The sequence below is a fragment of the Homalodisca vitripennis genome, chromosome X, assembly GCF_021130785.1.
Source record: "Homalodisca vitripennis isolate AUS2020 chromosome X, UT_GWSS_2.1, whole genome shotgun sequence".
Lineage (NCBI taxonomy): Eukaryota > Metazoa > Arthropoda > Insecta > Hemiptera > Cicadellidae > Homalodisca > Homalodisca vitripennis.
The window spans coordinates 152,081,887-152,105,294 of NC_060215.1; the positions used below are offsets into that span (position 1 = coordinate 152,081,887).

General features: G+C 32.1%; 1 protein-coding gene across 5 annotated transcripts in view; it reads right to left on the reverse strand.

Moving 5' to 3' along the window:
- The window catches only part of LOC124370037 (glycerol-3-phosphate dehydrogenase [NAD(+)], cytoplasmic), a 73,312-nt gene that overhangs the window by 16,360 nt on the left and 33,544 nt on the right, over positions 1-23,408 (reverse strand). For 2 of the 5 annotated variants that reach the window (XM_046828345.1, XM_046828349.1), the window contains exons 5-8: positions 22,620-22,732; positions 17,847-18,077; positions 16,636-16,742; positions 14,587-14,679 (exon numbers count right to left, since the gene is read on the reverse strand). In XM_046828345.1, the coding sequence (XP_046684301.1) occupies positions 14,587-14,679; positions 16,636-16,742; positions 17,847-18,077; positions 22,620-22,732 (544 nt within the window). Of the gene's footprint in view, positions 1-2,733; positions 2,934-10,153; positions 10,663-10,722; positions 10,791-14,586; positions 14,680-16,635; positions 16,743-17,846; positions 18,078-22,619; positions 22,733-23,408 lie in introns of those variants that run through there. The other 3 variants (XM_046828346.1, XM_046828347.1, XM_046828348.1) reach the window with 3 other exon arrangements.

Genomic DNA, 23,408 nt, shown 5'->3' on the forward strand with positions numbered 1-23,408 from the left:
ACTGTAGAATCTGAGAGCATACACACAACTATCAGATACTATGTTCACTGTACGATCTGGGAGCATACACACAACTATCAGATACTATGTTCACTGTACGATCTGAGAGCGTACACACAACTATTAGATACTATGTTCACTGTACGATCTGAGAGCATACACACAACTACTAGATACTATGTTCACTGTACGATCTGAGAGCATACACACAACTATCAGATATTATGTTGACTGTAGAATCTGAGAGCATACACACAACTATCAGATACTATGTTGACTGTAGAATCTGAGAGCGTACACACAACTATCAGATACTATGTTCACTGTACGATCTGAGAGCATGTACACAACTATCAGATACTATGTTGACTGTAGAATCTGAGAGCATACACACAACTATCAGATACTATGTTGACTGTAGAATCTGAGAGCGTACACTCAACTATCAGATACTATGTTGACTGTAGAATCTGAGAGCATACACACAACTATCAGATACTATGTTCATTGTACGATCTGAGAGCGTACACACAACTATCAGATACTATGTTGACTGTAGAATCTGAGAGCATACACACAACTATCAGATACTATGTTCACTGTACGATCTGAGAGCGTACACACAACTATCAGATACTATGTTCACTATACGATCTGAGAGCGTACACACAACTATTAGATACTATGTTCACTGTACGATCTGAGAGCATACACACAACTACTAGATACTATGTTCACTGTACGATCTGAGAGCATACACACAACTATCAGATATTATGTTGACTGTAGAATCTGAGAGCATACACACAACTATCAGATACTATGTTGACTGTAGAATCTGAGAGCGTACACACAACTATCAGATACTATGTTCACTGTACGATCTGAGAGCATACACACAACTATCAGATACTATGTTGACTGTAGAATCTGAGAGCATACACACAACTATCAGATACTATGTTGACTGTAGAATCTGAGAGCGTACACACAACTATCAGATACTATGTTGACTGTAGAATCTGAGAGCATACACACAACTATCAGATACTATGTTCATTGTACGATCTGAGAGCGTACACACAACTATCAGATACTATGTTGACTGTAGAATCTGGGAGCATACACACAACTATCAGATACTATGTTCACTGTACGATCTGGGAGCATACACACAACTATCAGATACTATGTTCACTGTACGATCTGAGAGCGTACACACAACTATTAGATACTATGTTCACTGTACGATCTGAGAGCATACACACAACTACTAGATACTATGTTCACTGTACGATCTGAGAGCATACACACAACTATCAGATATTATGTTGACTGTAGGATCTGAGAGCATACACACAACTATCAGATACTATGTTGACTGTAGGATCTGAGAGCGTACACACAACTATTAGATACTATGTTCACTGTACGATCTGAGAGCATACACACAACTATCAGATATTATGTTGACTGTAGGATCTGAGAGCATACACACAACTACTAGATACTATGTTCACTGTACGATCTGAGAGCATACACACAACTATCAGATATTATGTTGACTGTAGGATCTGAGAGCATACACAAAAACTATCAGATATTATGTTGACTGTAGGATCTGAGAGCATACACACAACTATCAGATACTATGTTGACTGTAGGATCTGAGAGCATACACACAACTACTAGATACCATGTTCACTGTACGATCTGAGAGCATACACACAACTATCAGATATTATGTTGACTGTAGGATCTGAGAGCATACACACAACTATCAGATATTATGTTGACTGTAGGATCTGAGAGCATACACACAACTATCAGATACTATGTTGACTGTAGGATCTGAGAGCATACACACAACTACTAGATACTATGTTCACTGTACGATCTGAGAGCATACACACAACTATCAGATATTATGTTGACTGTAGGATCTGAGAGCATACACACAACTATCAGATATTATGTTGACTGTAGGATCTGAGAGCATACACACAACTATCAGATACTATGTTCACTGTACGATCTGAGAGCGTACACACAACTATTAGATACTATGTTCACTGTACGATCTGAGAGCATACACACAACTATCAGATATTATGTTGACTGTAGGATCTCAGAGCATACACACAACTATCAGATACTATGTTGACTGTAGGATCTGAGAGCATACACACAACTATCAGATACTATGTTCACTGTACGATCTGGAGCATACACACAACTATCAGATATTATGTTGACTGTAGGATCTGAGAGCATACACACAACTATCAGATACTATGTTGACTGTAGGATCTGAGAGCATACACACAACTATCAGATACTATGTTATTTAACAGGTAATGAATTAAATTAATATTGACAGTAACAGATATAATATCAAATAAAGCCACACCTAGCATCATATAGCAAACACACTAACTATTTAACTAAAATGATGTTGACAAATACGGACTGTTAATAACACCTATTTTACTATATTACATATGATGGCATAGTTCATTGTCCAACTAGTTCTCTAACTGTATTCAGAATAATTTATTTTTGTATAATAAACAATACTAAAAAATACATATAGAATATTAAAAAATGCTTACATGGATTGAAAGTTCATAGAGAAAAAAATAATACTGTATCATTTTGGCTAAATTTGAATATGATAAAGGAAAAGGAAGGGGATTGCACCTCAGTGCAAGAACAAAACTACAAGAAGGTAAGTCAATTTCTGTTAACAATTTAATTTGTACACAACAATAAATTTTATAAACTTATACAAAATAAAACAGGTTGCACAATAGCCTTTGTACTGTCTGATTATGAATGGCACAGAGAGAAATATTTCATTGACTAGGTCAATTATATTGTAGAGCTACAATTTCGTTCTCAGTATCGAAGTTTCCGCATCCATTTCAAGGCTCCTGAAAGAGTTTACAGACGGAGTGAAATTGATTTGTTCATAGCAATTTGATTTAGCTTAGCCCCACCATGCTGATAGAATGCTTTAATGCTTTACAACATGCTCAAGAGACCAACATACCAGTTTAAAATATCATGGCATTGAGATTAAACAGAATGCAAGAGCGGTGTTAAGCATTAATATAATTGCAACTAGAAGATTGTTTTAAGAACTACTGATTTTTACAGAGAAAGAAGCCTGATGATTGAGTGATTGATAGGGGAAATCGTTTTGCCATTACTTTTCGTAAATTGTTTTTTTTTTTCGGTTTATTATATTGTTTATTTATAAACAACAGTCACCATGATTATAATTTTATTAAAAAATAGAGGCTGAACATTTAAAATTCCATTTCCATGTCATAAATATTGCAAAATAAGTACATTAAACATCTTTTTGAACATTGAGTTTAGCTTTATTTCAACTTGCGTTTTATGCTGCGTCTGGAATCTAACACTGTCACAGACTTGACTCCTGGAATCTGGAGTCCACTTCCATCTGAAGATCCAAAAGAAATCAGCATCAAAGACATTCAAAACAAATTCTGCATAATTTCATTACCAGGGACACAGACCACAAAAGAGCTCTGTCTGGATTTACTCAGCAGTTGTCCAGTGTAATCTAGATGAAGAGGTGTTCTCATTGCAGTGTATTCAATTATGCAGATGATGTAGAGTTTGTTTTGAACGTCTTTGTCACCAACTGCTTTTAGATCTCTCCAAGCGGATGTGGACTTCAGATTCCAGGAGTCAAGTAAGTGACAGTGTCAATGTTTAGACGTTGCACTGAGCAGAAGGTGAACTGGAGCTAAACTCAACATTCGCATTGAATCAAACCTTCCCATCATAGCTGTGTAATGTGTAGAAATACTTTTTATTTTAAAAGCCTAAAAACAGCCAGAAGCCGAAATATTTTCTCATAGCTAACGAGGAATAATTATTTTCAAATATAAAGTTGGCTACGAAATCAGTTGAATGTGTTGATTCTTAATAGGAACTGGCAGGGGGAAAACATTCAGCTAGATCTCGGAGAAGGAAAAATAGACAATTCTGATGGTGTGAGTCTAAATTGCAAAGAACATGCGTCCATAGCACGTGCCGGTCTCCAATTGGCACGACTACTTACTTGCCCATTAGCTCTACTCTTTGCTTCATCACGAGCCAAGATTCTTTGCTGGAATGTGTATATCAAGTGTCTGTCCGTTCATTATTAAGTGTTTTGAGAACATTCATGGTACACAGGAGAAATGCGCAAATTGACCTTGTAAAGGTAAAAACATTAAACTGAACTGATGACCGATCTTGTATCATACAATAACAAATAGTAATTTTATATTGCCCGCAGAGGTATGATATAATTATAATGTGCTGTTAACATTATTAATTTACTTTTTTGACTGCACATTCGTAATTATTTAGGTTAATCCAAGTAAAGTAATTTTAAAATAATTGGATTCCAATTAGTTCAGATTAACAAAACTCTAGTAAATATGATTTAGCTGCGTATGAAAGTAATGTGTAATTAAGTAATAACACCCTAGTCTTATGCCAAATGCCTTAGTAAAAAGAACGATTATATGAGGAAATAGTGTACGAGGTATGTTCAAATAGTAATGGGAATTTGTAACTTTCGCGGGTATGGAGAGTCCGTTTGTTAAGATTCTTTTATTATGTTGGTACTCATGGCCCTGAAGTATAATACCATTTCCAGCTGTATTCATATTTTACTTTTTCAGCGACAGCTGCTAAGGTTTGACGTGTTTTATGAAGTTAAAAAAATGGATAAAAGAAATTGCATCATATTGTGTGAAAAGTGTAGGAAATGTTAAAGAAGGCCTATGGTTAGTCTGCTATGAGTAAAACACGGGTGGTATAAACGTTTCAATGATGGGGGTGAAGACATTGAAGATGACGAATGCTCCGGACGCTCCAGCACATCAATAACCGATGAAAGCATGAAAAAAGTGGAAGAATTGGTTATGAAAGATCATCGTATTATGATCAGAGCAGTTGCCGATGATGGCATATCAACTGGCTCATGCCATAAAATGTTTTGGGTATGAAATGTGTGACAGCGAAATTTGTTCCAAAACTGTTGAATTTTGAATAAGAGCAGAAGCGAATGGAAGTTATTCAGTAGTCACTAAATGAAGTCAATGACAATGCAGAATTACTGAAACATGTTATAACAGGTTTACAATCATGGTTTACAGATGTGACGACAAAACTAATGCTCAATCATCCCAGTGGATATGTTCTGGATCACCAAGACTGAAAAAGGTTTGACAAGAGCAGTGGAATGTGAAAGTTATGCACACTGTTCTTTGATTTTAATGGCACAGTGTATCATGAATTCTTGCCACAAGGTCAAACGGTCAATAAGGTTTGCTACCTGCAAGTTCAACACCGTTTGCGTGAAGCAATCCTAAAAAAGTTCGCATTTGTGGAAAACAATTCATGGCTTTTACACCATTTTAATGCACCTACTACTTGGGTACTACCTACATCGCTTGTTCGTGAATTATTGGCCAAAACCAGTACCGTACTGAACCCCAGCTTCTATATTCTCTAGGCTTGGCTCGGTGTGACTTTTTTGATTTCAAAAAATAAGGAGAACCTTAAAGGGCCATAGTCATTTATTCATTATTCAGTTTTACGAAAAGTGCATCGCTGAAAGAGCTAAAGGCTACCCCAAGATCAAGTTTAAGAAGTGTTTCCAGGATTGGAAGAAGCGCTGACACAAGTGAATAATATCTAAGGGGACTATTTTGAAGGTGACAACATTAATGTAGACAAATAAATAAATATAAAAAAGGAAACACCCGTTACTTTTTGTACATACCTCGTATGTTTCGTGTTATTTTGAATTAAGTTTAGTTTTAAGTCTTTTGCTTTGAGTAAAAACCAAGTGCTCTATACTTGTTGGACGAGTGTAATGATTAACAACCCCTCAAGGGCCATCTGAGATTCTATGGCAGAGGACAAGAGGCACATTATCTTCACAGTAAAATCTAATAGTGTAAATATTCTGATATTGTTCCATCTAGAAACCAATAATTTACAAAAGTAGGGTAAAATCAATGAGTGCTTACCAAGTTGATAGGATAATCTATTGTTGACTATGAAGTGAATCTAGGAAACTGAAAACTCAAAAACTTAAATTCGAATTTTATAGTGAATAATCATAACAGCCATTAGGAAGTTGAGTCTTGCACAACTTGACCAATACTTGATCAAAAATATAATTTTTTTAATCGGGTACGTGATCTTCAATGAATGCAAAAGCATGTTTCTTAAGCAATGTGCAAATCAGAACATAGATTTAGTCATAGTAAGAAAAGTAAAACAAATCAACTCTTATTATATATTTATTGACACATTCTTTAAAACAATGTGTTTGTGTTATGGATATTACTAGTGTTACGCCCAGTTATGAATGTTATACCGGTGAAATATCCTGTAGGTACAGTTATTTTTAAATGAATAGCTTAATTTTTTCCCATACACATACACATGCTGAATCCAGTTGCAATATGATCAAGTTGCTGAATAGCCAAAAACTGAACTCTGAAGCAGTACATTTGTACAGAGCAATTATTACAATTTAAGCCAGAATACTAAATAAAAATTAGTATTAGGTATCATATCAACTAACTAATTTTGAAAAATTAGATTTTGTTGCATAAACAAAGCATAATTGTGACTGTCTGTAGGAGCTCATTGACGGAATCATGATTCAAAATGAAATGTGTAATTGTACAAAGCTGATAACAGCTACAAAAAAGGCATACCTGTAATTTTGAGGTACTGAATGTGATACAGGGTGGCGTATTATATTATATACTTCAGACCTTATGAGCACTTTTTATAATTTTTTCAGCTGCTGTTGCTCATAAAACTCCAAGAGTTATACCAATTCCATATTTTTTTCCATTGGTGAAACGGTGCCACTTTACTATCAATTCTGATTCATAGATCAACAATGTTCAATAGGTCATTTACTGTTCAGGCTTGTCGCCTTTGGAACGCTCTCCCTGATGATGTTAGAAGTATTGAGGGTCGTGCATGCTTGGGGGGGGGGGGGGGGGGGGGGGGGGGGAGGGGGCTGTGGGGATGAGGTGCTTGCGGTCTGTGTGAGGTCAGACAGTGTGTTAGAGCACTTGAATGTGATTTTGTTCTTTTTATTTTCTCTTCTACACTGTTAGCTTTTTTCTTTACCTTCTATTGAGAAGAACTATATTATTCAGCTCATGAGTTATTTTATGTAAACCAAGCAATTTTTTTTACATATAAAGTGTTATTATGTTAAAATTGTACAGTGTCTGTATTCAGTTATTGTTAATTTACTGTACATGATATTACGTTGAGAACTCTGCCTATTTAATAAAGGCATTTTTCATACAAAATATTACGTGGTAAATGTTTTCCTAGCCAATTTTTCTGATTGTGATTTTAATTGAAAAAGGTAAAACAGATAGAAGTGACTATATGTTGATACCATAAACAACAGAGAAAGAAGAGATGAGGCTGGAGGAGGTAGCAATACTTAGGAAGTATGGTAGAGGCGGATAGTAGGGTTGATTATGAAGTAAATGAGCAAGTGGGGAATAAATTAATGGGGAGTGAAAGTACTGTGATAGGCAAAGATTTGCCACTAAAAGTAAAGTCACTAGAAGGAAAATTTGAGAGAACCGGTGTTAGAAGGAATTGAGATAAACTGGCTGAGATCAGCTAGTCGTATGAGGGATATAGGCTGCCAAAGATGATGTATGAAAGAAACAATGGAGATGGAGACCGGAAAGAAAACCTAGAATCAGATGGTTGAAGGGGATGTAAGAAGGAATGGAGAGAAGATTGGAAATAGAATTAGAGTAGGAGGGCGCTTTGTACAGTGGAGACCCAATGACACAAGGGATTTAAAAAAAAGAATGAAAAATCGTTAAAATAGATCAAAATGTGTGGAAGTAAAACTTTCAAAACATATTATGCATGTGTTAGCAGCAGAATTATTTTTGCTGCAATATCAAAGAGCCCCAACAAAACTTGTATTATAGATTCCGTTCCTTTCACATTTTAGACGGCTTAGTTTTATTACTGTATCACAAATTTTGTTTAATGTTACACTAAAACCTCACTCTGATTTGGACAGCTATCATACAATAATATACAGCTGATCGTTTGAACACAACACCACGTTTGTCTTTGTGCAAAATATCTTTGTATGTTAAATATTCTTCAATCATTTGCATTCCAGATGATGGAGGATAACATCCCAAATGGTTTTAATGATCCAGTCACTGTTAGTTATACTTAATTTCAAACTGATGTGTTTAAATAATTTGTGATTTAATTTAGGATTTATTGTGTTATGACTAAGGTTTTAACTGTTATTAATATAATTAATAAAACCGTTGTTAATCATACTTATTAAGCCAGAATAGTAAATACGCTGAACAAAGCAGGACAGTAATAAAAACAAATATAATACTGTATGTGCACAAATTAGGAAGTGTTTTATGCAAGCATGTGGCCAACCAACATAAAATAGCTACAGAATGAAAACAAATTAAAATATTATTTTAAACAAAAAAAGTGGAATTTTAAGCTTTTATAGTATAGAGTAATGTGTAATGTATGACGTACTACTCAATGAGTAGCATAAACAATAAACAGTTAAAACAAATATTTTTAGGAAAGTTTTGCGGTGTTTGGACCAAAAAGTAGGAGCGTTTTTATGCAAGTACAAAATGGATTTTTTTCACAGCTGGTATATTGAGTTGAGGTTTATGGGAAGGGGAGAATCTAAATCCCCATAATTTCAATCTGATATGGTTCCTTAAAATTACAGCCGCGTCCAAGGTACATATTACATATACAATTATTGCACAATGTGTTACTTTCAATATATTATTATTATTTTAATATTAAAAAAACTTCTGATTTCAAATGACCCCACAAAAGAAAATAAGGGTGTTAAGTCTGGAGACTTTGCCGATCACTCAATTGATCCTGTTCTACCGATCCAGTGATCCGGGTAGTGTGCATCTAGCCATTGTCGCACAGGAAGAGCATAATGTGGAGGAGCTCTATCTTTTTGAAAATAAACACATCTCACTGGTGTCCAAAACTTGAAAAACAGGATCACTGCTGAGTGCACAGACGCTTAACCAGAGAAACTTTTAGAAAGTTTAGGCAAGAATTTTAAAATACGTTATTTTTTTGCTTGAACAACAATGGCTACCAATTTGAACATTTGATTTGAAGTTTACAAAGGATTTACAACAGTATTCAGTGAGTAATTTTGTTGTTATTTTTAGCAGTAGTACAGTAGTTTGTAGACTAATAATTGTTGTGTAAGAAATTACATTAAAAATGGCTGCTGATACCAAACGGCCTGGCCGATTTCAATTTTTCACAGCATTTTTTGTGAGCTTCAATTTGAGGTGTCACAAGGTTTAAGTTGCTATTTCAAAATTTTTGCTTTAAGTACGGGGGGCCATGGGGATGGGCACCCCCATTTTGAATATGTTTTGTCCCCCCAATTAGTACTATACACTCCTGTTTACAGAATTTTGATACTTGGGCTATAAGTCTTTTAATACGAATTTGAAGTTTTCCTTCCAGATCCAACCTGGTTTATCCGGATTAATTGGAAAAAGGATTAGTCCGGATAAACCTACAATAAAGATAAATATAACATATTACTGAAGGCATATTTGTTACATTATAACAAGGAGCCAATTTATTATTTAGTTTTACAGTGATTGATTATAGAGAGAAGAAATAAAAAGAAATCCTGAACGCTTTCATAGCCTGTCTCTTCTGTTTATCTTTGGTACACTGCTTCTGGGAAATACAATCAAGGCCATGATTTCGAATGGCGATGGGTCGGAATGTTGCTCAAAATAAAGCCGATCTGGCTACACCAAGGCATCAGAATGAGTCATAATATCTTCTGTTGTTAATTGTTACAATCGTTTTCACTGCCCTTGTAAATCATTTGGTTGAGTGACTTCAAACAAATGTTTATATTAATCCCAGTTTTAAATGATTCAATTGAGTTGATATGTGTTACAAATAACAAAAAAGGTTAAAAAAATTAAAAATTAACTTCTTCATTAAGTAGACCAAGTTTTCACTTGTTATGAATAATTAAAACAACATGGTGTTAATACACTGTAAATCATAGGAACATCATGTTATATTTTACAATTTCCACAAATTAAGTTGACAACACATACAATAATAACTTAAAACTAACGGAATGAAATTTTGACAAACAAAACACAAATCAAAGTGAACATTTGACAAATCAAATTTTGAAATGTGAATTTAACAAACAAAGGAAGTGTGCGATTAAACACAAAATTTAAAGTGAACAGCACAAAATTAAACAGACAATTAATGAACAGCTGAACAATTAAACCAAAAATGAATGTGGGTAGCTAAACAATTAAGGTAACAATAAATGTGGACGTATAAACAGTACATTAACAATGCATGTGGAAAACAGAACAATTAAATTAACATTGAGTGTGGACAAATAAACAATTAAATTAACAATGTGTGTGAACAGGGTCACAAAAACAAATCACAGAAAACAAATCACAGAAAACAAATCACATCACTCAAACAAGGAAGAAAAAAAATGGATGGTACGTCTTTCACCACAGTAGCATGGGGCGGAAGCGTCTGCAAACACAGGACAGGTTAGTAACTGGTGAGATCAAAGTAAGCAAGCAAAATACAAACCTTGAAGTAAGCTAATAGAAGGTTTCCAAGGGATTGGGTTGTTGGCGTATTGTGGAGCGCCTTTAGGGCTAAAAAAATCAAGTTCTGTACAGTTTTGTTGGTGCCAATTTGTTTAAATTTCGATTCAATGATAAAGTCATTTGAAGCTACTTAACTTTTAAAAACACAAGCACACTTAAAATTATTGAAATTAAACTTCCTTGAAAAATTTTGTAATAGAAATATATTAAATTTAATATATTTAATTCTTTATAACGATTAATAAAAATTACACACAACAAACAGACGTATTTATTCATTAAAAAATTTACTCTTTTAACTCAAACAAAACGGTTACTGCCCAAGCTCTAAGCTAGGAGGGCTTTTGAGTAGAAAGATACATTACTTAAAGATAGAAAGATAACCGACTCCATTTTTAAGCCCTAGAATATTTACAACCCCCACCATTTCTTCTAAGAAATAAACAGGTAAGAAAGTAAAGAAAAGAAAGCTCAAGCAAACACAAAAGAAAACTTAAAACATGGTTGTGAAGGCATATTCATAAGATTAGTGGGTTCTAGAACAGAAAAGTTTAAGCACTAACACCTAAGCTTTACGTGTTACTGCAAAAATTGGATGAGGTTTAACGGACACACTCAAGTCACTTTAAATTTAACAAAGAAAAGGATTTAAGCTTATAAGCAAAGCAACTAAAATTAGTAAAAAGTTTTTTTTTGTAAAAAACACAACTAGAAAGCAAAATTAGAGAATAATTGCAAGACTAAATAAAAGCATGAAAAGAAACTCTTTGATGCAGAGTTAAAACATTAAAGGAAACAGTTTGTAAAGAATTAAAACCAAACTACAGTGAATGCACAGTTTTATTAATAAATTAAATTTTAAACAGAGTGGCAGTTTATAAAAATAAAATTCTCTAATAACTTTTAAAAACAGAATATTGAAGATTTCCATACCACCAACCTTATGATAATTATGTCTTAACAAGAGAATAACAATATATACACTAACAATGGTAACAAAATACATACATTTTAGACAGTCAACATTAATACTTCAAAAGTCAGGACATAAAATGGGGATTTTGGTAAACTTTAATTTAAAGATGGTATTTTGAAAATAAGCCATGATCGTATGAACTAAGAATTTAAGCAAATTGTTTGATACCTGATCAATTATATTTCGAGGTTAAATAAAGTTGTCTAAAAATATATAAAATAACAACTAAAATGTGGTAAAGATAAATGTCATTAGTTCGGAAATATCCCTTAAAACGGCAAAACACTACTCAATCTTAACTAAACAAACAAAATTTTAGTAGAATTATGTATTTCCTAGCTTTACAAAACAAATTACAAGTGAGGTTACTCAAGTAATAAAATATTGGGTTGCAATACGCAAAACCCTTAAATAATCGCCTTCCTGATGGTGATTTGGTTTTCACCATAACTATCTCAATTTTACTTTTCTTCTTCTTTTTAATACAATTAAATATACTCTAATACTGAATTTGATCTAGTACACAACAAGTAGGCTTATAAGTAGACAAAAACTAAAGTAAAGAGTAATTACAAAAATATGTGTACAGTAGCACTATTTTGTCCTGACTTTTGAGATACTGTATACTTTACTAATTACAATACTCATAAAACAACACAAAATACATTTCATCATCACCACAAACCATTCCTTAGCCTACTTCAAATATCCTTCCTTCATCAAATCAGGTCAATTGTAGCTTAGAAATTCATGTTTTGATCTTAATTTGATTCGGTTCTACTTGGAGAGTAATGTTACATATTATTTGATTGCTCTTTGATTACCGTTACCATTAAAAATAACATCAGAAATATGATAAAATAATACTTAGGAAACTTTAGTATTACGATTTAAAAACTACAAGTACTGTCAACTTCAAATGAACATTATTATTCAACAGCACCATTATTTTAAATTACACTTTCCATATTAATTTGGATTTAACTTAGACACTTTACTTAAATACTACATATTGGAGGGTTTTATTATTTTTTTTAAACTATCAACTTATATAGTGACCTACTATGTGTTAAGGAATGATTATTTTTGTCCTAATATGTGTTTGTAGAAGACGAAGATGAGGTAGTCAAACTAAAAATCACATGACTAATCGTATAACCACCTGAAAATTATCGTAGCGTAGATGTCACTTCTCAAATCTACACTTAGAATGATAAGTACCTTTAAACTTTTATTATCTGACTGGCTTTAAAGGCTAACATATGATCGGAAGACCAAGTACCTGTCAAAACGACTTTTATTTATATTGATTAAATTTGTATAAATGGCAATAGCCGAATTTAATTTCAATAAACATTGAATCACATAAAGTACTTGCTCCGCCGGGACTCGAACCCGGATCTCTCACTTGTGGGTGATTGTACAACCATTACACCACAGAGCCCTTACTTTTTATATTCAATTATATTGTACTTGGCCGTTCTGTCACATATGCATTTAAACATATATATAAAATAGTCTCAATGTGTATGAAAGATCTAATTGATACTTCACTTCTTGTGTTCTATGTAGAATTCTCAGGATTTATATTACGTTTACTATTTATTAAAATTGCCTCATTTGATCCATAACATGGCTTATCAGCATATGAATGATAGAAAGTTTTCTTTATCAAAAAGCTTAAATATAATAAATAATATTATGTATAAGTTTTAAACTTTACATAAATCTATATGATATCAACTGATATTACAATGATTTCATTTTTAATTCAAATAAATGTGTTTTGAAGGCAATCTAGTTACCTGAATCTTGAAGTTAATTAACTTATTTGTTCATACTGTTGTGCATGCATTTGTAAAACAACAATAGATTAATTTGTAAACTATAGGCTAAAAACAAAATTTCAACATCAAGATTAATACTACGTATCGTACTTCAGTGCACTTTACTTTATTTCCATTTATTTTACTATACTCCTTTCGAAAAAACCGAGGAACATAAATAAAAACTACAATAACGTTAAAAAATTTTGATTGTAAATCACAGATAAATACTTAATACTTAACCCTAGATCTGTGCAATGATCACTCAATTTACAGCACTTTGTAAGCTGTATTCTTTTTTATCACCACACCAACAAAATCTGCTTTATTTATATACTGTTAAATATGAATTTAAAAAAAATGTACATTTCTATGATGTTAAATAAAATATAAATAAGAAGTCTAAAAATATTGATCATGCAAGATAAATAAAATATGTATTTTTCATAAATATTCTACTCTTAAGCATTCTTTCCTATATTATAAATGTTTTGAAGAAAATCCAAACAATACAAAGGTTGGTTAATTTAATAAAGAGTACAGGGATGTAAATAGTTTTATAAACACTGAAAAGGAATTTTCTTTATGAATTATTTCATGCAAACAATTTTACATAACAATAACATTTCGACTGAACAACCAATCAAAGTGTTGCAAACTATTTACTGCGTAAATTGAAAATGAAAAAAAAATCTATTTTATTTTACTAACCACGAACGTTATTTTGCATCCAAGCAGGTGAGATCTCAATATGTTACGCTATGGAACTTCTTGTTTCGGTTAATAAAGAGGACTTTCCATTCAACAGATCCCGATATTATAACCAACGACACCACAAGTATCAATGTGACAGATCTAGGGTTAAAAATTCCTTACTTTCTATCTTTTTTGGCCACTCCTTGGACTAGGGTAGTTTTGGCCAGTTAAAAAAAAGATAAAAATTATTTTTGCATGACCCATCATTGCTACTCTCATGAGGGGTTGCCATGTAACATTACTCTCGACAAGTGACTGGTGTGATGCACAAAAGTTTGCCACTTACATGTGCTCAGGGTGACTCTTGATGCAGTCAAGGAATTTGTTAGGCTTGATCTCCCCGATACAGATCTTGTGAACGGCAGTGAACAGAGGGAATCTGTAACAGGCCATAACGTGTCCAATATGGATTTGTCTAAACTAATAATAATTGTTGTATTCTAGAAGTTAAAACAGCAGACCATGTTTACTCATTATAAAGCTTAAAGAGGTTCGTCAAAAATAAACATGGACAGGTTACTAATTTTACAAAAACCTGTAATACGTATTATGTTACAATTAGAAAGAAACTGTCAAAGACAACATTTAAAGAATTAAATTAACGATTTATAGTAATTATATCTTTCAATGCATTTTATACAAAGTTCAAAATTCTAGCACCAACTCACTGACAGGGAATTATCATCAATAAAACGGAGGCAACTTTACTATTCTTAAAAAAAAAAAAAAAAAACATTTTATGTAGACATGAAATGTTTTAATAAATTGCCTAGTGATTTGAAAAATGGGAGCAGTACTAATAAATTTAAGACCGATTTAAAAAAAAGTACAGTATATGTTGTTAAACAGATGAATTTTTTTGAATAGCAATAAAGATTATTTTTAAGATTTATATTATTATAGTGGACTCAGCTATAAGTATGAAATTGTCAGAAAAATTATTGGATTGTAAATATAATATAGTATTTTATTATACACTTTTAACAAATGTATATTTTTATAATTTTCAGTGTTTTGACATTTATTTATGTTATGTAATGTTTTTATTTACATTTTAGGTAAGTAACTTATCTGATTTGAATTGTAAAAGAACGTTAAATTTTAATAATCATAATATATCATCAATCTATTTTTTTTCGCCTTATAATATTTTGATATTAAATCTAAACCAGGTGAAATTTGTTGTATATAACTTGTATATTTTAATTGTAAAAGCACTACTATGCTAACTTTTATTAGATTGTTTTATTAGATTTAGAATATCTGACATTGACACCATTCTTTGTATATGAATATGCAACTTATGGATAAAGATTATTTTCATTTCATTTACTGTATTTTCATTTTTGTTTTACTGTAATAACTAACAAAACTAATTACAAACATTTTGACACCTACATCATAAAAAGCGGACAATAACTAATGTAGAGGTAAGCTTTAAACAGAAGTAATGCACAATAAACGATGCCGTAAATGAGTAAACAGTGAAAAGTTTGCCGAGTATTACACAGTTAAAAGCTTATATCAACATTATTACTGACCTGTTTTTTATAATCTTGGTGTAAAAATGTTTGTAATTAGACATTGCAACTTTTATTATTCTTTAAAAACGTCATAGTTATATTAGTATTTACAGTGTAAAACTTCACAAATTTTAATCATCTGCCATCTTGAAATGTGATATGATAATATTAATTTTTCTCACGATTTTAGACTGCAAGAAAAATAAAAGTATAAAATTTCAGTTTTATACCTTTACTGGTTTCTGAAATAAAAACTAAAAACACATACATATAGACAGACAGCAAATGATATAGACCATTGAGTGCATTTAATTTTTAACTCCTCTTGATCCATGAAACAATAGCATCAAGTTTGTGTAGAGAATTTTTTTACACCCTGTACAAGTATTGTAAGTAGTGTTTTATACTTAAAACACATAACAATGGTAAATATTCAAAATCCTGTTTTCCTTTCGAAGGTGACTGCTTAAATTCTTCAAAGTTATCCACTATAAAACAAAGAAGACTGATAAAATAATAACAATTTTAAATTAAAATAAGAATTAGTTAATTGATCTATTACGATCAATTTAAATTTTATTATAGAATTAAAGGTTTAGGTAGGCTAGAATATAACATAAGCAGTTATAATTTTAGGTAAATATATCATATATATAAATGATTTTCCTCAAAACTTATTCCAATTTCGTCTCCTTGAGTAATCTTGGGTACTGTCATTAGTAGAAGTTGAAAACTAATTCAAAGTGTTAATATTCAAAATACTACTTGAAACAAGTTCTTAATGCGCAAATGGAGCTTATATTTGAACTTACCTTTTTTCCATCTCCTTAGTTTTGAGCATAACGTTGACTTCTGCAGCAGTGAACGGACCCTGCAGCTTCTGGCCATTCAACATCTCCTTTTCTAGCTGCTGTATTGTCTACAACAAAACAATAATTCAACATCTCCTTTTCTAACTGTTCTATTGTCTACAAAAAATTAATTCAACTTGCTCTACTATTTTTGGGATCTCCATAAAACAATTTTGCATTTGCGTGATATATAATATTGCGAGTTTAAAAAGACGTAGATTCTTTAATAGTGTATCTAAAGCGATGTACTGTATTAGCTATGTTTGTTATATGACATTCCAATTTAAGGAATCCATAAAAAGTGACAGAAGCTTGCCAAACTTTCAAAATTACAGAACTTAAATGAAAGTTACAAAGGGCAAGGTGTTAAGTCAATATAATAGTTACATAAATATAATGCTAAAAACTACTATTTAGTGGAAAAATAGCCAGGCCAAAATGAGTATTGCTGTTGGTAAGCTCTAAGGACTCTAAGAGCTACTATAATCCTTTAATAAGCGACATTATTCACTAAAACACACATCATTCAATAAAAATACATGGTAAAATTTGGCAAATTTTCATAAATATTGGGAATAAAAGCATTTACTGCACCCCTGGCATGCGAATATCAAATAGAGAGTTAATATTTTTGAGTTTAAAAGAACGATTTCCTAATTGTATGTTAATAATACCGTTACATAAGCAACCACTGAAAATCTTGCCTCATCATTTATTTGTGTATCTACTGTTTTCCAAAAAAAGTTGATAATTAAACTATTCTTCAGGATTACCAACTATACCAAGTGCAATGCTAGTTTGGATCTCAGTAGGTTATGCTCTGAAAGGTATTCAAAACTAGTTTAGTCTCATGAGATGGATATAGGTGAGGCACAGTAGTTGGGCAATAATGAGAATTGAAACCTCTACGGCCCAAATTCACAAATGTCTCTGTACATCTCATGTGCGGAACATCTTTATGTTGAATACGTCAAAACTCATCATCGAAAGCCATTAGCAACATCAAATTTAACACAGTTTGGGTTATATGTAAAAACAATTATTACTATTAAATTCAGTTTCTACTTTTCCTTGTGTATTGTAGCATTGAAATACATATACTATAAAATAGAAAAAGTGGAAAAGTCAAAAATCTATTACGGTTGAAAGGGAATTGCTCGCAGAAACCTTACCTTGCCGGTTCGAACGAAGGCCTCTGAGATGCGACGGTTGCGGCCGCCGTAGCAGGTGGTGATCAGGTCGGCTATGCCGCAGCTCTCGAAGAATGTTCCTAACTTGGATCCAGGATAGAATTCGTCGACAAACTTGACCATCTCCATAAGCCCCAGCCTGATCACAGCGGCTTTAGTGTTGTCTCCCAACCCCAATCCGTCCACAAATCCAGCTCCGCAAGCCACTATGTTCTGCATGCACACAAGAAATCGATAAGTGTTATTGCCTCTAAGCATTTTGAGAATGCAATATTAATTTGTTTCATACTACTTATGTCACAATTAAGAACTATAAGACAAGTTGAATAAGTTCATAATTTACATTTGGAACAAAATTATTAAAAATATCTATACAAAGTAACAACAAAATTTGTCCAAATTAAGGTTAGGAGCAAAACCCTAAAACAATATAACTTTATTGTACATTATATAACATAAAATTACGATGTAACAGAAACAGGATGGCCTGAGTACAGATCCTTGTGGTACTTCTAGTAAAACATTTTCAAAACCTAACTCATATGTAAGACCAAATCGACTGGTTCCTATTTTACAAATATGATGAAAACGTCCTTAGTTTAGTATGTTTTACGTCATAACAATGTAAATTTTAAAATAAAAGAACATATGGAGTAAGATTAAATGCCTAATTAAGTAGGCATTTTATAATTTAAAAAATAGGAATGTCACGGTTTTGAGACCTATTAATATCTTTAAAGAAAACCAAATTGGCCAAGACAATTTATTCTTTCATAGAAAACTAAAAAAATTACAAAAAATTGGAAATAACAAGATTGTTAATAACTCAAATGGTTAGTTTATCTCCTTTTTGAAAAAATTTGCACAACTTTTGACATTTGTAATGCTTGGCAAAACATTTCTTGTTCTATTCTCTTATGAAATAAATAAGTAACTGGGTTTAATATGTGTATGATGTCTTTCATAACTTAATTACAAAACCTATAGCAATCCTCAATTTTAGATGTATTTCACCTAAATGAACGACGTAATATATAATTTGTTAAATTTTTTCTAGTTGAAAACATTACTTTTCAGTTGTCAAAACATTCAAGAGCTATATGATTGTACTGGTTTTATGTACTATTTATTATATCAGATACTAAACGTAAAAATTAGTTATTAAAGTTTCAGAATCAGTATATGCTTCATGATTGTTTTCGACTTTTAATTTAGCCTGTAGTGTTTTCACCCCTTATTCAAAGAGCAAACTTGTACCTTCTATTTATACAAGTAAGTTTCTGGTTGTATAATAAATACTAGTTGTATACTAGTTTTTCAGATTTATAATATATACAATAATATATAAGAATTGAATTCATATCGATTAGTTCATGAGTTACATCTTCATTAATCTTGTAGTTTCTTTACTGTGATCTAATTGGAAACCAACAGATGCACATTTATAACAGAGCCACTTCCTGGGCAATTAGCATCTGCTTTGCTATGGAAGAATCATATTCCTACATAGTGTAGTATGATAGTCTCATGTTGTATTTCTGAAATAAATTATTACAGATGCATAGAGGAAGATCACTACAATGATATATAAGGTAAGATAATAAACAAAGCAAAGATCAGTTAATTTCACTGCTTATCAGTTCCTCAGACCTTATCTCTAAACTCAGAGTTTAGTAAGATAATAAACAAAGCAAAGGTTTATTACTGCTTATCAGTTCCTCAGATCTTATCTCAAGACCCTTCTTATCTTCTTTTAAAGAAGTTGACCAGATAAAAATGTGTAAAAAATATATAAAATTTGAATTTACACCTTCTTGTAAACTTTTTCAATAATAAACTACTTTAAATTGTTGTGGGTTATGTGATGACCATTTCAATCCTTAGCACACTAAACAAACGTTTAAAAACCTTATATTGTGCTTCATTTTAATGGTTTAAAAATTATTTTTTTTGAATTTACTTTTTATTGAATATACCAGTCAAATATTATTATTATTAAAAATGTATTATTATTTACATAAAGACATAATACAAGTTTTCAAATTCTATTTTTGTATAAAGTAATACTAATAGCTGTTATTTTTCATGAGCGAATTTACCAATTGAGCGTAGAGACGGCAAGCTGAATGTGGACGCAGGTGATCAAAGACAAGAAAAACTAATGTTGTGACCGGTGATAACTGTTCTGATGTGTCACACTCCATCAACATCATAAGAAACAAGCACTATCGCGCATTCTGACAGAACTTCTGAGAACTAAAAATGAATGTAAAGTGTTCTTACAAGATACTGTGACTTAATCCCGCTTAAAACATTGCGGGGCAATTACGATCAGTGATATATACCACTTACCACACCAAAGTGTTAATATAAAATGTACACCATAATTGAACAAGAACAAACATACTTAGTAAATGCAAGAGTAAATAAAAAAAACTAAATGTGTAAATATTCAATTAAAATACCAAAAACAACTTAGAAACTTCAACAAAATCTAGAAAATGTCTCAAGTGGTTAAAGACCAAATCGTTAGATGCTTTTAAAAACTTATTAGGATAGCAGAATTCTTAGAGCTTACACAATCGTTGCCATAATTAACAATAAAGTCTTCCAGTTCACACCGAGTCAAAACATTGCTTACACAATTAACTTCTACAAATATTTCGGCCTCGTTGTCGATAGCCATCTTCAGTCAACAGATGTTAAAACAAAATTACCTACAGTCAACAGCCATCTGTAACAGCACTGTACTCGGAAAGGCCATCTTACATGGAGCTATTACAAAATGTAATCAACTGCTACAAACAAGCATAAGCATGAAACAGACTGAAACAATTGTTTTAAAATTAAATATTAAAAAGTACAATGGATTTGTTTGTTTCCACTGTGGAAGAAAAGTAAATGGTGTCACAAAAGGAAATGGATGACCCAAATTCATCTGTTTTGTGGGTAACAGCCCTGAAAGGGATAAAATGCGATTTCATAAACTTGAGCTAAACTGATGTCTCAACCAGAGCGATGACAATATTTTACTCAATTGAACTGTCGTATATTAATCTACACTGTTTCAATAGTTTAAAAATAGGTACATTTGTTTATTTCTATTCAAAATATGATATAGGAAGTAGTCAAATTTATATAGTTGGGGGAAATGTTAGTTTTCAAAGTCAGATGAAAGCTGGGGGCTCTGATGGTAAATCTCCACAAGCTTTCATTAAAACGAGTGCAATTATATATGACACAGTTTAACTGACACTTAAAATTAATTCATTTAAATTAAAATAAATTTTAAAACAAATCATTAAAATGAAATTCCGTGTGTCTTTTCAAACAAGATTTTATTGAATAACTTGGATGAGTGAAATCTTAAGTGTTCTACATAAAACAGCCAATTTCACTGCATTAGTTACTACAGAGAATTACAAGACAGTTCTACTAATAAAATTGTACATTTCAAAGACTACTACAATAATAACATGCTACTCAATGATGTAAACGAGGTGTGAAGATTCAAAACGATGATCTTTGCCTACTGTATTCTGACAGAGACTAGATTGCTACATGTCGTGTTTGATGAATATTAACTCAGAGAGCAGAGGAATGAAAGACAAATAAAACCACAGGATATTATCAAATTAAAAAATAAACTAAATGAACCACATTAGAATGATTCTTAACAAATTTCTTTCCTGGAACTTTAAGATTTAGGACCACAGGCACTGAGAAAGTCATTCCTACAGCACAGCACGCGTTATTTGAGAGCCATTTTCGATACGGTACAATGTTTAGGAGCAGTATATCAAGTTATATCGTTCAGAGAATTTTCTTTAGGATCACGGAGGATTCCTGAGACACAAAGCTACATGAGGACAACAAGTTTATGAAAGTAACAGTAAACCACATCCATAAAGTCACATTCTGTTCTCAGAAAAACTTGAACTAGCTTTATTTTTGGAAACCATAAATGCACAGAATTAAGTTTTCCCAGTGCAGCTGAAACCATATTACATCACCGTAGGCTAATTCTAAGTTTAACGTATTTTAATCACAAATGAAGAAAGGAAATCTGACCTAAAGGAGACTGCAAAACTGGCTTTAAGAGTTAATTTATATTCTTTATACATTAATCTTTGACTTAAGACAGTGACTTATGCGGTACTTGAATTTGGAGGGGCCTTCAAATCATATTTAAAATTTAAAAGTTGTCACTAAAAAATTAAATTAAAATGTCTCTTATATTATTATGACATAGCCTACATAATTATAGATAAATTTAAATTAAAGATTTACTAAAATAAAACTACTTGGCTTATACTACTGTAAAGCTTTGGATTTTGGTTGAAGTATGTCTGAAGTGGGAACTACAGGAGTTAATAAAGTGAACGCAGCTATGTCCCTATCTTTATCTTGTTATAGATAAACCTTGAGCCGACAAATATTTACTTTCCCTAACTATATATTAGTATCGATTTTCTCTGGGAATACTTCTGAATCTAGCTACAGTACTAGCTGTAAAGAACGTACTAAGACAAAATAAACCAACCAAGCAGACTATGAATAATGCAAGATTCAAATTAATATTTGGATATTTTTCTACTGATTTCCACCATATTCAAAAACAAGTACTGTAAAAAGAAAGAGTTATAAATATATAGTTAATTATAATACTTATATATCAAACGGAGCTTTTAAAATATGACAATATACTCGTAGTTCAAGTTATCTTCCTGAATTAGTCAGGATCTTGATACAAACCTTGAGAGCTCCACATATTTCGACAGTGTCCGCATCGTCGACGACCACCACTCGGAAGTAAGGTGTCTCGATCAGAACCTTCAGAATACCACCCACCCTTCGATCAGCAGCACCTGAAAACAAAGAATTCCATAAACTATGATCTACAACAGCTGGCCTATTCTGGTAGCAACAATATAACTGGGACTGTGCTGTTCTTGCTACCCTAATAATTGATTTACTTTTGATAACAAGCATTACAATCAGTTTTGATCACACTGCTTTGAAATTTTGACGATTACTCAACGCAATAATTGAGGCTGTGCATGAAATTCCTTTTGTGGATGCTATGGAAATATCCACGGTGGGTTTGAGTAGAAAGAGTGCAAATATTGTGACTGACTTATTGTTTATTAACAGAGAACTGATTATTTATGAAGTATGAGGAGAGAATATAGGTCTAGGTGTTCCGAGACATAACTTTCGTTTGAGAAACCAATTAGTTTCTCCCTACTTAGGGATGTGTATCCTCTAATTATGCTGATATCACAAATACTTTAAACAGTTGGATTAAGAATGCTCGTGAGTAAGATGCCAACCATGCATCTTGAACACAGGATAAAGTTTAAAACTGTGAAACTGTGTTATAAACAGGGACTTGTCTCAAACCCATACAAGTGTCATTCAGGAAACTTAGATTTTAATTTCTTAATACTAATGAATTTTAAGAAATACGACTATCTGTTAATACTGATTAAGTATTTACATACGCCTAGTCTTTTCCCACGCTCATCTAAACACTGTGTCCAC